At 41.4% G+C, this 12,350-nt stretch overlaps 1 protein-coding gene across 1 annotated transcript in view; it reads right to left on the bottom strand.

Annotated features, from left to right (window-relative positions):
• LOC142346205 (uncharacterized) overlaps positions 1 to 12,350 on the bottom strand; it is a 128,191-nt gene that overhangs the window by 1,324 nt on the left and 114,517 nt on the right. Inside the window, exons 15-22 of the mRNA XM_075398716.1 lie at positions 10,783 to 10,914; positions 10,200 to 10,487; positions 9,570 to 9,714; positions 7,925 to 8,143; positions 7,388 to 7,535; positions 6,910 to 7,157; positions 6,388 to 6,562; positions 5,688 to 5,864 (exon numbers count right to left, since the gene is read on the bottom strand). Of these exons, the coding sequence (XP_075254831.1) occupies positions 5,688 to 5,864; positions 6,388 to 6,562; positions 6,910 to 7,157; positions 7,388 to 7,535; positions 7,925 to 8,143; positions 9,570 to 9,714; positions 10,200 to 10,487; positions 10,783 to 10,914 (1,532 nt within the window). The remainder of the gene's footprint in view (positions 1 to 5,687; positions 5,865 to 6,387; positions 6,563 to 6,909; positions 7,158 to 7,387; positions 7,536 to 7,924; positions 8,144 to 9,569; positions 9,715 to 10,199; positions 10,488 to 10,782; positions 10,915 to 12,350) is intronic.

Genomic DNA, 12,350 nt, shown 5'->3' with positions numbered 1-12,350 from the left:
AAATAGGGAAGCAAAATGTTAGAATTTCGATCAAACTATAGTCTTAAACTTAGTGAGAATTAGAAAGAAAGTTTGACTTACCAGATTAGAAAGACAAGCAATTTGATTTTGATCAAAGAAATTATATAAATGAATCGTCAAGAAATGGTGCTGAGAATCAATATTCGGTTCAAATTGGTGAATCTAGATAACTATTATTAGAGTTAGATTAATTGATGTAAAATCTTCCCAGCACGTATTAAATGATGATGATATCTCCGGAAGTGTGAATGAATTCTTAGAAAAGTGCAAATGCATTCCATTTATGGTTCCCTTTGCGACTGATTTGCGGAAGCAAACCATATTGGGTAACCTTTGCGACCCCCACTATAAATCACGGTGCTAAGATTAGTTTTGTATCTTGACTTTTTCACACTGATAATGGGTATATATACAGCTGATTTTTGAGTCCTTTTTCATCCCCAAATTCAAATCACCATCTTGATCTAATAATCAGATCTCTCCTGTAAATCTCTAAATTCTACTGTAAAATATCATTTTGTTATTCTCTCATTTTTGAGAAATTAATTCTTTTACTTAGTTAAAAACGCTTTTTATTCCGCTTGCGAAAGTCCATAACCCAACAGGTTATGGGCCCAGCAATTTTTTAAGTCATAAAATTAATTTCCAAAACAAAACTAATTTGTTGTTGACAGTCATAATCCTTTTCTGCTTAGTACCTTTTCTTTTCACAACTGTTTTGCCTGCTCAAACTTCAATGGATCAACAGACAGTGAAGCTGCTGACCTACACAGGAAAGGCACAGGACTTTCCAATCTGGAGCACAAGATTTGTGGCGATGATGCAGACGAAGGGACTCTACAAATCACTACTGGGGACAGAGGAGCAACCCAATGAGCCTGCGCCACTGGCCAATGGGGCAACCAATGATGAAAAGAAGAACCACAAGGTGCTGAAGGATGCATATGAGAAGGAAGTTGCAGACATCAAGGAGAAACGGAACAATGTGTGGTGCCATCTGGCACTGACTCTAGATGCAACAACCCTCATGCTGATGAGACATGACTGTGTGGGAGATGACGGCATTGGAGATGGAGCAAAGGCTTGGAAGCTTTTGCAAGAGAGATTTCAGAGTGTGGAGACGCCGACAGTGGTGACTTTAGTGGCACAGCTTGCTCGACTGCAGCTCGAGGATTCTGAGGATTTGGACAGCTTCTTCATCAGAGGACAGGAGTTGCTCACAAGGCTACAAGAAGCAGGGGAAGCAGTCTCAGAGACCCTCTTCAACGCCTTGGTCCTCAATGGTCTGCCAATGAGGTATGAAAGTTTTGTAATACAGGAAAGCTTCAACCCGGCAACGAACTTCACAAAGTTGAGAAAAAGGCTGCAGAACTTTCATGAGAGCACGGTGCAGAGACACAAGGGACAAAGTGGTTCAGTGGCACTGGCAGTGAAGCGTGACTTCAAGAAGGGACCCAAGAAAGGAAACTGCTTTGTGTGTGGGATCCCTGGACACTTTGCCAAGGACTGCAGGAAGAAGGAGACAGCACAATGCAGCAAGTGTGGTGAGAAGGGTCACCTAGACAGGGCATGCAAGAGACAAAGAGATGGAGGCAAACATGAGTCAGTGGCAATGGGTCCAACATTGGCTACACCAGACGAGGAATGCTGGGCAGCTCTTACCCAGTGGAAGACAGCAGGCATGCTAGTGGACAGTGGTTGTTCAGATCACATAGTGACGAACATCGATGCGTTTCTGGACTTTGTGCCCATTCAATCAGTGGTCAGAAATCCCAACGGAGAGGTTTCCAGAGTGGTGGGCAGAGGCTGTGTGAGGATCAGCATACCCTCAAACAAAGGGGAATTCCAATGCGAACTCAAAAATGTTCTGTGTGTGCCGGACTATTCTTCAAACCTCCCATCAGTCTCAAGATGCACGGAGTGGGGACATAGCTTCACTTTCGAGAGAGGAAACAGCTGCATGAAACTCCAGAAGGGAACTCGGGTAAAACTAACACAAGAAAATAATTTGTTTTACTTACCCTGCAGCGTTCTAGAATTCAAGATGAGTTCCAACAGCGTGAAACTTGACAGTGCAAGGAAGTGGCACAGACGATTGGGTCATTTGAATGAAGCGGATGTGGTCAGGAATGCACCAGAGACAGTGGGGGAACTCGATGATGTATGCAATGTGTGTGCATTGGCCAAGATCACAAAGACTCCAGTACCAAGAGTGGCAGAGACCCAAGCAGAAGAGAAGCTAGAGAGGGTGTTCACAGACGTGATGGGACCTTTCAGAGTAGAGTCACTGTCAGGGTTCCGGTTCTGCATAGTGTTTGCAGACCAATACACGAAGTTTGTGTTTGTGGACTTGCTTAAGGCAAAGAGTGAAGCACTGGCCAGCCTGAAGAAATTTGTTCTCAGTGTGGGGACGCCCAAGAAGCTGAGGCAAGACAATGCGAAGGAGTTTCTCTCAGAGCAGTTCGAGACGTACTGCTTAGATGCAGGCATTCTACAGGAAAAGACCATACCAGAAACGCCACAACAGAATGGGTTAGCTGAGAGGTGCAACAGGACACTGCTGGAGATGGCAAGATGTTTGCTCATTGACTCAGGACTTCCCAAGATGATGTGGGGAGCAGCAATTCTTCACGCAGCAAGGATCAGAAACTTGGTTGTGAGACGAGGAGAAGAAAAATGCCCAGCAGAGCTGATGAGAGGTATAAAACCTAAGCCTCCAATTAGTAAATTATCTATTTTTGGTTGCACAGTCTTCATGAGGAAGAGGGACAGAGAAGTCAGCAAACTTGAACCCAAGGCACTGGAAGGAAAGTTTGTGGGTTACACTGAAGGAGAAAACGGATACCTGGTGTACATACCCAACACACGCAAGGTGATGGCAGTTCGAGATGTGATCATCAAGGAGTCTGAAGTGGGCTCAATCCCTGACAACAAAGAAACGGCGGACCTACTAGATGATGGGTTGGAACTGGGAATCTGGCACCCAGATGATGGTCATCAAGACGATGACAACAGAGAACGACAGGACACATCTACTGCAATAAAGGAGGAGTGGTATGACGCAGGGAGAGTGAATACTCAAGAAACAACACTGAGACAAGAGGCCTCGGATGTTGGAGAAACAGCACTAGATGAAGGATCTACTGCAACAAGAGGGAGTCACAGAGACTCAGAGTCACTAGAAGACAGTGACACAGAAGACTTCTCACAGTTAGAGACAGTTGGCTTCAATGAAGATGCACTGGAACACGCGGACAGAGCAGAGCCCAGACGAGGGACACGAGCAAGGAATGTTCCGCAATTTTTTGGAGAAGTCAGGACCCATCTTGCTGTGACTGAGGGCGACTATGTGGAACCCAAAACAGTCTACGAAGCCAAGCAAGGTGACGATTGGGACCAGTGGCACCGGGCAATGAAGGACGAGGTCAAGGCACTCCAAGACAACGAGACTTGGAACCTAGTGAGACCACCCACAGACAGGGACGTCATACCGGGCAAATGGGTTTACAAAGTGAAATTGGGACCCAGTGGTCAAGTGGACAAATACAAAGCGCGCTATGTGGCGAAAGGCTTCAAGCAAGTGGAAGGACTGGACTACTTTGAGACTTTTGCGCCTACCTGTAAGCCAGAGACATTCAGGATTCTACTTCAACTATCAGCGAAGCAGGGCCATGTGATGCACCAATTTGATGTCAAGACTGCTTTCCTGCACTCACCAATCGAGGAAGAAGTGTATCTGGAACAGCCACAGGAGTTTGTAAAACGCGGATCAGATGGGGAGAAGTTAGTATGTCGACTAAATAAATCAATTTATGGTTTGAAGCAGGCTGCTAACAACTGGTACAAAGAGCTGGCAAACTTCCTACTGAGACAGGGGTTCACCAGAAGCAGGAACGATCACTGCTTGTTCGCAAGATCAGAAGCAGAGGATCACACCTTCATCTTGGTCCGGGTTGACGACATCATAGTAGCATCAAGAAGTATGACAGTGGTCTCTGATGTCAAGAAGGCACTAGAAGCAACCTTTCACATGGAAGACAGAGGGAGACTACACTGGTTTCTGGGTCTAAGAATCAGACGAGAAGAGGGCAAAGTCACAGTCGACCAAGAACGCTACATAGAAACAATGCTTGAGCGGTTTCAAATGGATCAATGCAAACCCTCAAGAACTCCAGCTGATTTGAATTTGAAACTTCAGACAGCACAGAACGGAGACGAAGAAGTGGACCAGAGGATCTACAGAAGCTTGGTTGGATCACTTCTGTATCTGGCCAAACAGACGAGGCCAGACATCATGTTCACAGTCAACATTCTGTCCAGACGCATGAATGCACCTACCAATCAACACTGGATGTGCGGAAAACGACTTCTGCGATATCTTCAAGGTTCAAAAGGTTTAAAACTTACTTACACAAAAGAGGCTAGTTATGATTTAGTGGGGGAAAGTGACGCAGACTGGTCTGGAGACGTGAACGACAGAAAATCAACAACGGGCTATTACTTCAAGCTCAACGGACGTGGCGCAGCACTCAGCTGGGGTGTCAAGAAGCAGGCCACAGTTGCTCTTTCTTCATCAGAAGCAGAATATCAGGGCATGGCAGCAGCAGTTCAGGAAGCACTTTACCTGAAACAACTTCTAGAGGATTTTGGCATCCAACAGAAACGTCCAATAGCAATTGGAGAAGAAAACCAAAGTTGTATCAGACTCTGCCAAAACCCAGTCATGCACAAAAGGAGCAAGCACATCGAAACAAAGTTTCACTTCATCCGGGACAAAACAGAGGATGGGACTATTTCAATTCATTACGTTCCTACAGACAAAATGGCAGCGGACATCTTCACAAAGTCCTTACCCGTTTCGAAAGTGGAAACATTCAGAGCAGTTTTGATGGGAACAGACTCTACGCAATCAGCTCAAGTCTGAGTGGGGGTGTTAGAATTTCGATCAAACTATAGTCTTAAACTTAGTGAGAATTAGAAAGAAAGTTTGACTTACCAGATTAGAAAGACAAGCAATTTGATTTTGATCAAAGAAATTATATAAAAGAATCGTCAAGAAATGGTGCTGAGAATCAATATTCGGTTCAAATTGGTGAATCTAGATAACTATTATTAGAGTTAGATTAATTGATGTAAAATCTTCCCAGCACGTATTAAATGATGATGAAATCTCCGGAAGTGTGAATGAATTCTTAGAAAAGTGCAAATGCATTCCATTTATGGTTCCCTTTGCGACTGATTTGCGGAAGCAAACCATATTGGGTAACCTTTGCGACCCCCACTATAAATCACGGTGCTAAGATTAGTTTTGTATCTTGATTTTTTCACACTGATAATGGGTATATATACAGCTGATTTTTGAGTCCTTTTTCATCCCCAAATTCAAATCACCATCTTGCTCTAATAATCAGATCTCTCCTGTAAATCTCTAAATTCTACTGTAAAATATCATTTTGTTATTCTCTCATTTTTGAGAAATTAATTCTTTTACTTAGTTAAAAACGCTTTTTATTCCGCTTGCGAAAGTCCATAACCCAACACAAAACATTTCAATGCACCGTTTATTGATACGGTTTAAAATGCCGAGAAAAAAATTAATTAAAATTTGTTTATCTCCAAGTTTATTGAAAAACAAACAAACAAACAAAACGCATAGCATAACATACTAAGCAGTGTTGTCGTCTGTTGATGAATGCCTGGAGTCTTTCAGTGCTGATTAGTTGACTACTTGGGGAGGTTCCACCCCCTCCCCCTGTCCCTTCCCCGGGTGACCCACTATGGGGTGAGGTGAACCACACGTGACTCACACACCCACTCGATGTTAATCTCTGCTGCGCATCTTTCTGTACAAAAAGGCAACCATTTGATTCTGAAGTTGCTAGGACACCTCAAATGGCTTTTAAAAGTTTGTGAAATTGACTAACTCTTTATAATAATGTTGTCACGTTTCGTGAAGGAATTTAAACAGATACTATGTGGCAATGATACGAAATAATTTGATGGAATTTGGTAACTTTCAATAAGTTAATCCACTCTTATTCCACCTTTAAATCTTTAAGTTACACCCTTAAATTACACTTTGTCCACCCTTGTTAAGTGGGGCACTAACGGTGTAATAATCTTATTTTTACACACTTTACACTCTTTTACCCGTTGTTTCTGAGCTGAGCAAAATCCTCGACCTAGGTACTAATTTTTTTTTATCTCAGCTTGTAATTGCCCAAATAAGTTTGGGAACAGTCTCTATAAAAACAATTGCTGAAAATGCAAGTTTCTACATTGGGAGGGGGGGGGGGGGGGCAAAAGGGATGGATTAAAACTATTCACATAAAAGCACACGTTTTGTATTGATAATTGAGAACTGACCTGTAGTAGTGAGTGAATGAGGTGTTTGGCGGATTGTGAGACAGAGTGGAAGTGTTCCTCCGGGAGGGAGTAGTCACAGTGGACTATGTGTCTGCATGTCTCCTCCAGTCCACTCTGCTCGTCCAGAAACGGACTCAATCCACACAGCAACACGTACACCAAACAGCCCACACTCCTAACATTTCAAAATACACACATTCCATAGTCCAAAACAGATGGTTCATTTGCAAGATCGTATGAGACTCTTTCGTGAAAAGTTCGGTCAAAGCTTTTTTCAGGTCCCTAGATGTTTCTCAGAGATGTCCCTTGAGATGTTTGTCCCTAGCCGTGTCTAGATGTTTTTCAGGTCCCTAGATGTGAGACTTCCCAAAAGATATTTTTTAATTCACACTTTTAACCCGACACGCGGAAGCATGCTCGCGCACTTTCTCACATACAAAGCAGCACTAACAAGAGCCTATATCAAGAGCTGGTTTCAGTCACATTTTTCATAAAGTTTTAATTAAAAATCCAGATACTGACCACATGTCGGCCTGAGTCGTGACCAAATACAGATCACTATGTTGCGCAGGTGGTGTAGAAGGCGGGGGAGCAGAAGCTAGAATGATCTCAGGTGCACAGAACTCCACACTGCCCAGCACTGGACCAGGACTGTAACAATGAGGAACTCCTGACTCTGGTGACGCCATTGTCATCCGCTGTGAGTCGCCGAAGTCTATCAATTTCACATTGGCTGTTTGGGATGTGACTTCTACTAATAGGTTCTCGGGCTGAAATGACGATGGTTGTGGAATACCGATTGCGTTTAACATACGTAATGTGTTAACGGTGGATCTCTCACCAATGCATGCTGGAGTCTTTGGAGCAAAATGGAGCCTTAAAGCTACAATTTGGACGAATGCATTGTTTTAGGGTTAAAGTTTTGCTTCAAATACTCCATGCTCCATTAAACGTTAAGTAGAATGTAGGCGATACGTAGGAAACAGTTGTAATAAGGTACCTTTAAGTCGAGGTGTGCGATGGTGTTGAGATGTAGATACTGCAGTGCCTCCACCACCTGTCTGAGGAAGGAGGAGGCGACTGCCTCATTGTAAGAGTAGGAATAGTGCTCCACTATGAAGTCCAACAGCCGACCTCCACTCTCAACACTGTAAACATGCACCATTACAGATTATCATGACAGGCTATTGAATCAACAAATGGAGAAAGCTGCAAACAATTTTCAACTATTATCGCAAATTTTGAAAACAATAAACATTTTTCAAATTTAGAATGCTTTGCAGAGTTGAAAATAATTTTCTAGCAGAAAACTACTATTTATTGCAATCTTTGGCCTTTGAGTCTACAATTTTATATCTGTTCGTTTGAATACATTGTTTCTCTTGGGCGGTCTGATCAGAGGTCTTTGTTGTTGACACCTCTACTAAAACCATTTTAAATCGCAATTAATCGGAAAATTAGGTTCATAGTTTGACCAGTTATTGACATTAAGCTGTGCATCAGTCTTTAGCGTGCATCATAAAGTGTCTCTACTTACAATGGTAGCACAATGACAAGATTGCCGGCTGAAGTGTTGTAAGCATAATTGGCGGCTGTCTTGAGGAAGAGACTGGGAGCACATGAATTGAGAGAGTTCATGATTTGTATCTCCCTCTCTACATCCCTTTTGTTCAACATATGTTGGTGTGTGATCTTGCATGCTACCACTCGCTTGCTCTTCTTCTGTTCACACTTCCACACAGAGGAGAAACGACCTCTGAAATAGGCAGAAATAATTGCAACCTTATCCAGAGTAAAATCATCTATGACCTAAACGACTCGTACACTGTGTCAGTACTGAATCATAATATTTTTATTTTTTTTAACGCGTTGAGATCTGTAGGTTGCTATGAATAGGCTTTTCCCGGGTCGAGGTGTCCCCGCCATTCAACGCAAGATTATGTAAGATTAGCGGTGAAATTACATAAAACAGGCGGTGAATGCGGTGAAAAAAAACTCTATAGCCTGATAGCGGTGAAATTACATAATTTCAACGCTGAAATTTGCGGTGAAATTACGTAAATTCACCGCTGTGAAAAAAGTGTTCAAATTATGAGAGGTAAGCGGTGAATGCGGTAAGATTACAAAAATTCATCACTTAACTTACTTGTGGAATAACATAAATTCACGGCTTAGAAAACGCTCTGAATTGTTTTTTGTCCAACGAAGTCAAGATACGTTTTTTAAAAGATGCACGGAATTTTAACACACGGAAAATCACTGTTATTCAAACAAAATCATTAACGAAGTTGACAAAACATCTGGTCAAACAGAATCAATCATTGGTGGTGTCTCATGTAAGATAAGGGGGTAATGGGGAGTAAAGGAGGAATTGTTAGATTTTACCCCCCCTAAAACTACTTCCTAATCTTACATCTTTTTGAAACTTTTTTAAGCAGTGAAATTAAGTAATTTCACCACTAGAGTAAGCGTTGAATTAACAAAAAAATCACCACATTTCACCGCTAAAATTTGTAATTTCACCGCTAAAATCACAAATCTGACAAAAATTCAACACGCATGTTTTCCAGAAAGCAGAATGAATTTGATTTAAATTGTAAACAATTATCCTACATTTCAGTGAGAGGTGGCGCAGTGAAAGAAGAACTGTTTGATATGCAGGACGTGAGAGGTTCGAGCCCGTGTAACGGCGGAAATTTGTATTAAGCAGTGAAATGTGGTGATTTTTTGTAAGCTCTCTTACTCTAGCGATGAATTTAGATAATTTCAACGCATTTCACCGCAAAATTATGTACGGAATTTGCGGTGATAAAAACAACTTTTCACCGCTCATCTTACATATTTTCGAAATTTTTCCTCGACCCGGGTTCATAGTTAAGACGTGAGTACTGAATGAATTTTCTATTAATTTTTTGGAATGTTTCCCATTTTATCATATCACAAATAAATTGGTTGCATCAGACTAACGGTTTTCTCACTAGTCGAGAGAGGATGTTGATCGCACAAGATCTTGCGAGAGGATGTTGATCTTTCAAGATCTTGCGAGAGGATGTTAATCATGCAAGATCTTGTAAGATTCTTTCGGGATTAACATCCCCGAGCAAGATTAATATCCTGAATCGACTAGGGCTCTATCTATTTCGAAGAGAGGAAAGTTGAGATATCCGACTATCAATGCTTACTTTGCAATCTCTTCTATTTTGGTGAAGTGGTCGTCAAATTTGGAACTCCAGGACACTTTGGGACCCAATTCGTAGTGACCTGTACCCCCTACTGTACCCTGTGTATCACCACCACTCAACAACAGGGACCATCCACCCTTTTTGCCTGAAAACCAGACAACGTGTAAACATTTTTTTAAAATTTCTCAGAAGTTTGAATGGGATTGGCCAATCAATCAAATTGAAAACCATCTCCACTTAGCTTGTCAATCACAATATTGTTTTATTAAACTGATTTTTTATTGCACGACAAATTATAAAAACTGTCAAAACAAGTGTCGCAAAATTCAGCTCAAAAGACGTTAATCTATCCAAACAAATAACTCAAGATATACTACGAAAAATCTATTTTTCTTTTTGTACAGAGAATTGGTGATTATGATACTCATGTACGATTCCAATTTCTACTAAACAAGACCCTAGAGACAATATTGACGTGACAAGATTTTGTAAGAAAGTCATTTGTGCAAAATAATGAGAGAAGTCTCTGAGTCTTGTAAAATTATCAATCTCCTGAGGAATCTCTCCTGTGGAAAGATCAAATTCTGTTTTCGATGTCCTGAGAGCATCTGCTCAGACACTAGCACTAACTGTTTAAGCTGTTATTATTGATATTGTTGTGATTGCTGTCTTTTGATGGGGTGGAGGACGACAATGGCGATGACAACAGAGACGACCCCTTGTTGTTATTGTTTACAATTGTAGAGGTGGCTGATATAGTGACGAAGTCAGATGGTTCCGAGGGTAGGCTGATTCCACTGTGGTTGTGGGCACTGACTCTGAATTGGTAAGAGACTCCTGGCGTGAGGTCTTCTACAACTGCTACCCGCTCTGCATCACCCCGCACAGCGACGCCACACGGAGTGAAGATATTAGAATCTGAAACAATGTCCAGGTGTTTTGCGAAAACCCTAGTTGATAATACAGAACAAAAAGGACCAAAATGTCAAGGAAAATTTCGGTATACTTGGTTCTAAACGTCAGGAAGCTTCAGTATGCTCAGCTTGTGCAATATCGTCGGTTTTTGATGTAGAAAAGATTCGTTATCCTCGGCAAAAGTTTTAAAATTTGGGACTGTTTATATTGAAAATATTTGACATTCTTAAATCTGGTATTGCAGAGACCTGGCATTTTATAACTTGCACGTGACTGTTTCAATGAAAGATGGACTAACTTTTAGTTGACAATTCTATGGTGTACTGGGTGATGAGTTGATTCCCAGTGTAAACTGGCTCAGCCCACCCAATCTCCACGCAGGTTCTGCTCTTCTTACGGATCTCTGGTTTCCCTGGCTCACCTGGACGGCCTAAAATACATCCAGATTAGATATAGGTTTCTAGAATTAATTGAAGAACCAAAAATGCAAACATAAAGCATGCAGAAAAAGTACGAAACGGAGTGACTCAATTTTAAGCAAAATCTTTGACTCGAAAAAAAATCAATCATATATAGAAAGTGGCCCATATTGCTATTTAAACATGTTTGTATTGTCTAAAATGCATTGAGTGATTTTTTTCGCAACTGCATTGAATTTCTGACGTCTAATTCAGGAGTCATTCTAGCAAATATCAAATTAAAAAAAATGTTATCAGATTTTTTTCTGAAAACGGATACAATGAACTACAAACCAGGTTAGCAGGCTACAGACATTTATGTACTTTCACGAAATTTGAAACCATAATTGTCGCAAAACTTGTTTATGCATGGATATATGTGAGATAAAATACGAGCTCTTTCAAACTTGAGATGCAATGGAGATGAATACAATCAATTTTTTTCCGTGGAGTTTTTTTGTAAAAAATGTGTGACGTCTGAACGAGTCAAAATCGCTGAGTGTTATTCTTGTAATGAGGAATGTTAAATGAAGCGCTCGTTAAAGGAAGAATTGATCTCTCAAACTGTAAAATGGTGTCTCTTGTTCTATTCGGCTAGTTAAGCTAAATAGAATTCCTTAATCGTGTCCTTTGAATAATTAATTAAATGAAAAATTTCATTGGCTGTTATAGGAAACAACAGTTTCAATGTTTAATTTCAGAAGTCCTAAAAAACAAATTTCAACTTAATTTTACTCTTCTCTGGGAACGGCATTTCCGTATGCCGTCTATTTTTGCAATTTAAGTTCATCGAATACTGCTTATCGTTAACCTATAGCTTAAATTTACCTTGACAAAATACGTGGAACATAAATTGATATGTTGGTGCGAAATTTCACCGCGCAGCAATTTTTAAAAACATAACAGACTTAACATCGAGCGAATTGCTCTCAAACAACCGACAAGTGGTTGGCTTCGACAGTCGGTAGCCAGGGTTTAGCGAGGATAGCTTTAGTTTTATTGAAGGGCGTCAGTTGAGGGTAATAGATGAAGTCATCACGCCACATAACAGCAGCTGAAGTGCGGCATCAGCAAAAGAGAAGAGAGAGAGAGAGAGAGAGAGAGAGAGAGAGAGAGGGAGAGGGAGAGGGAGAGTGAGAGGGAGAGAAAGAGAGAGAGACAGAGAGAGAGAGAGAGAGAGAGAGAGAGAGAGAGAGAGAGAGGAGAGAGAGAGAGAGAGAGAGAGAGAGAGAGAGAAAGAGAAAGAGAGAGAGAGAGAGAGAGAGAGAGAGAGAGAGAGAGAGAGAGAGATCGTGAGAGAGAGAGAAAAAGAGAGAGAGAGAGAGAGAGGAGAGAGAGAAAGAGATTGAGAGAGAGAGAGAGAGAGAGAAAGAGAGGGAGAGAGAAAGAGAAGGAGGAGGAGAGAGAG

Source organism: Convolutriloba macropyga, chromosome 9 (assembly GCF_964194025.1).
Source record: "Convolutriloba macropyga chromosome 9, txConMacr16.3, whole genome shotgun sequence".
Lineage (NCBI taxonomy): Eukaryota > Metazoa > Xenacoelomorpha > Acoela > Convolutidae > Convolutriloba > Convolutriloba macropyga.
Note: the sequence above shows the minus strand (reverse complement) of the source record. Positions and strands in the feature narration are given on the sequence as shown.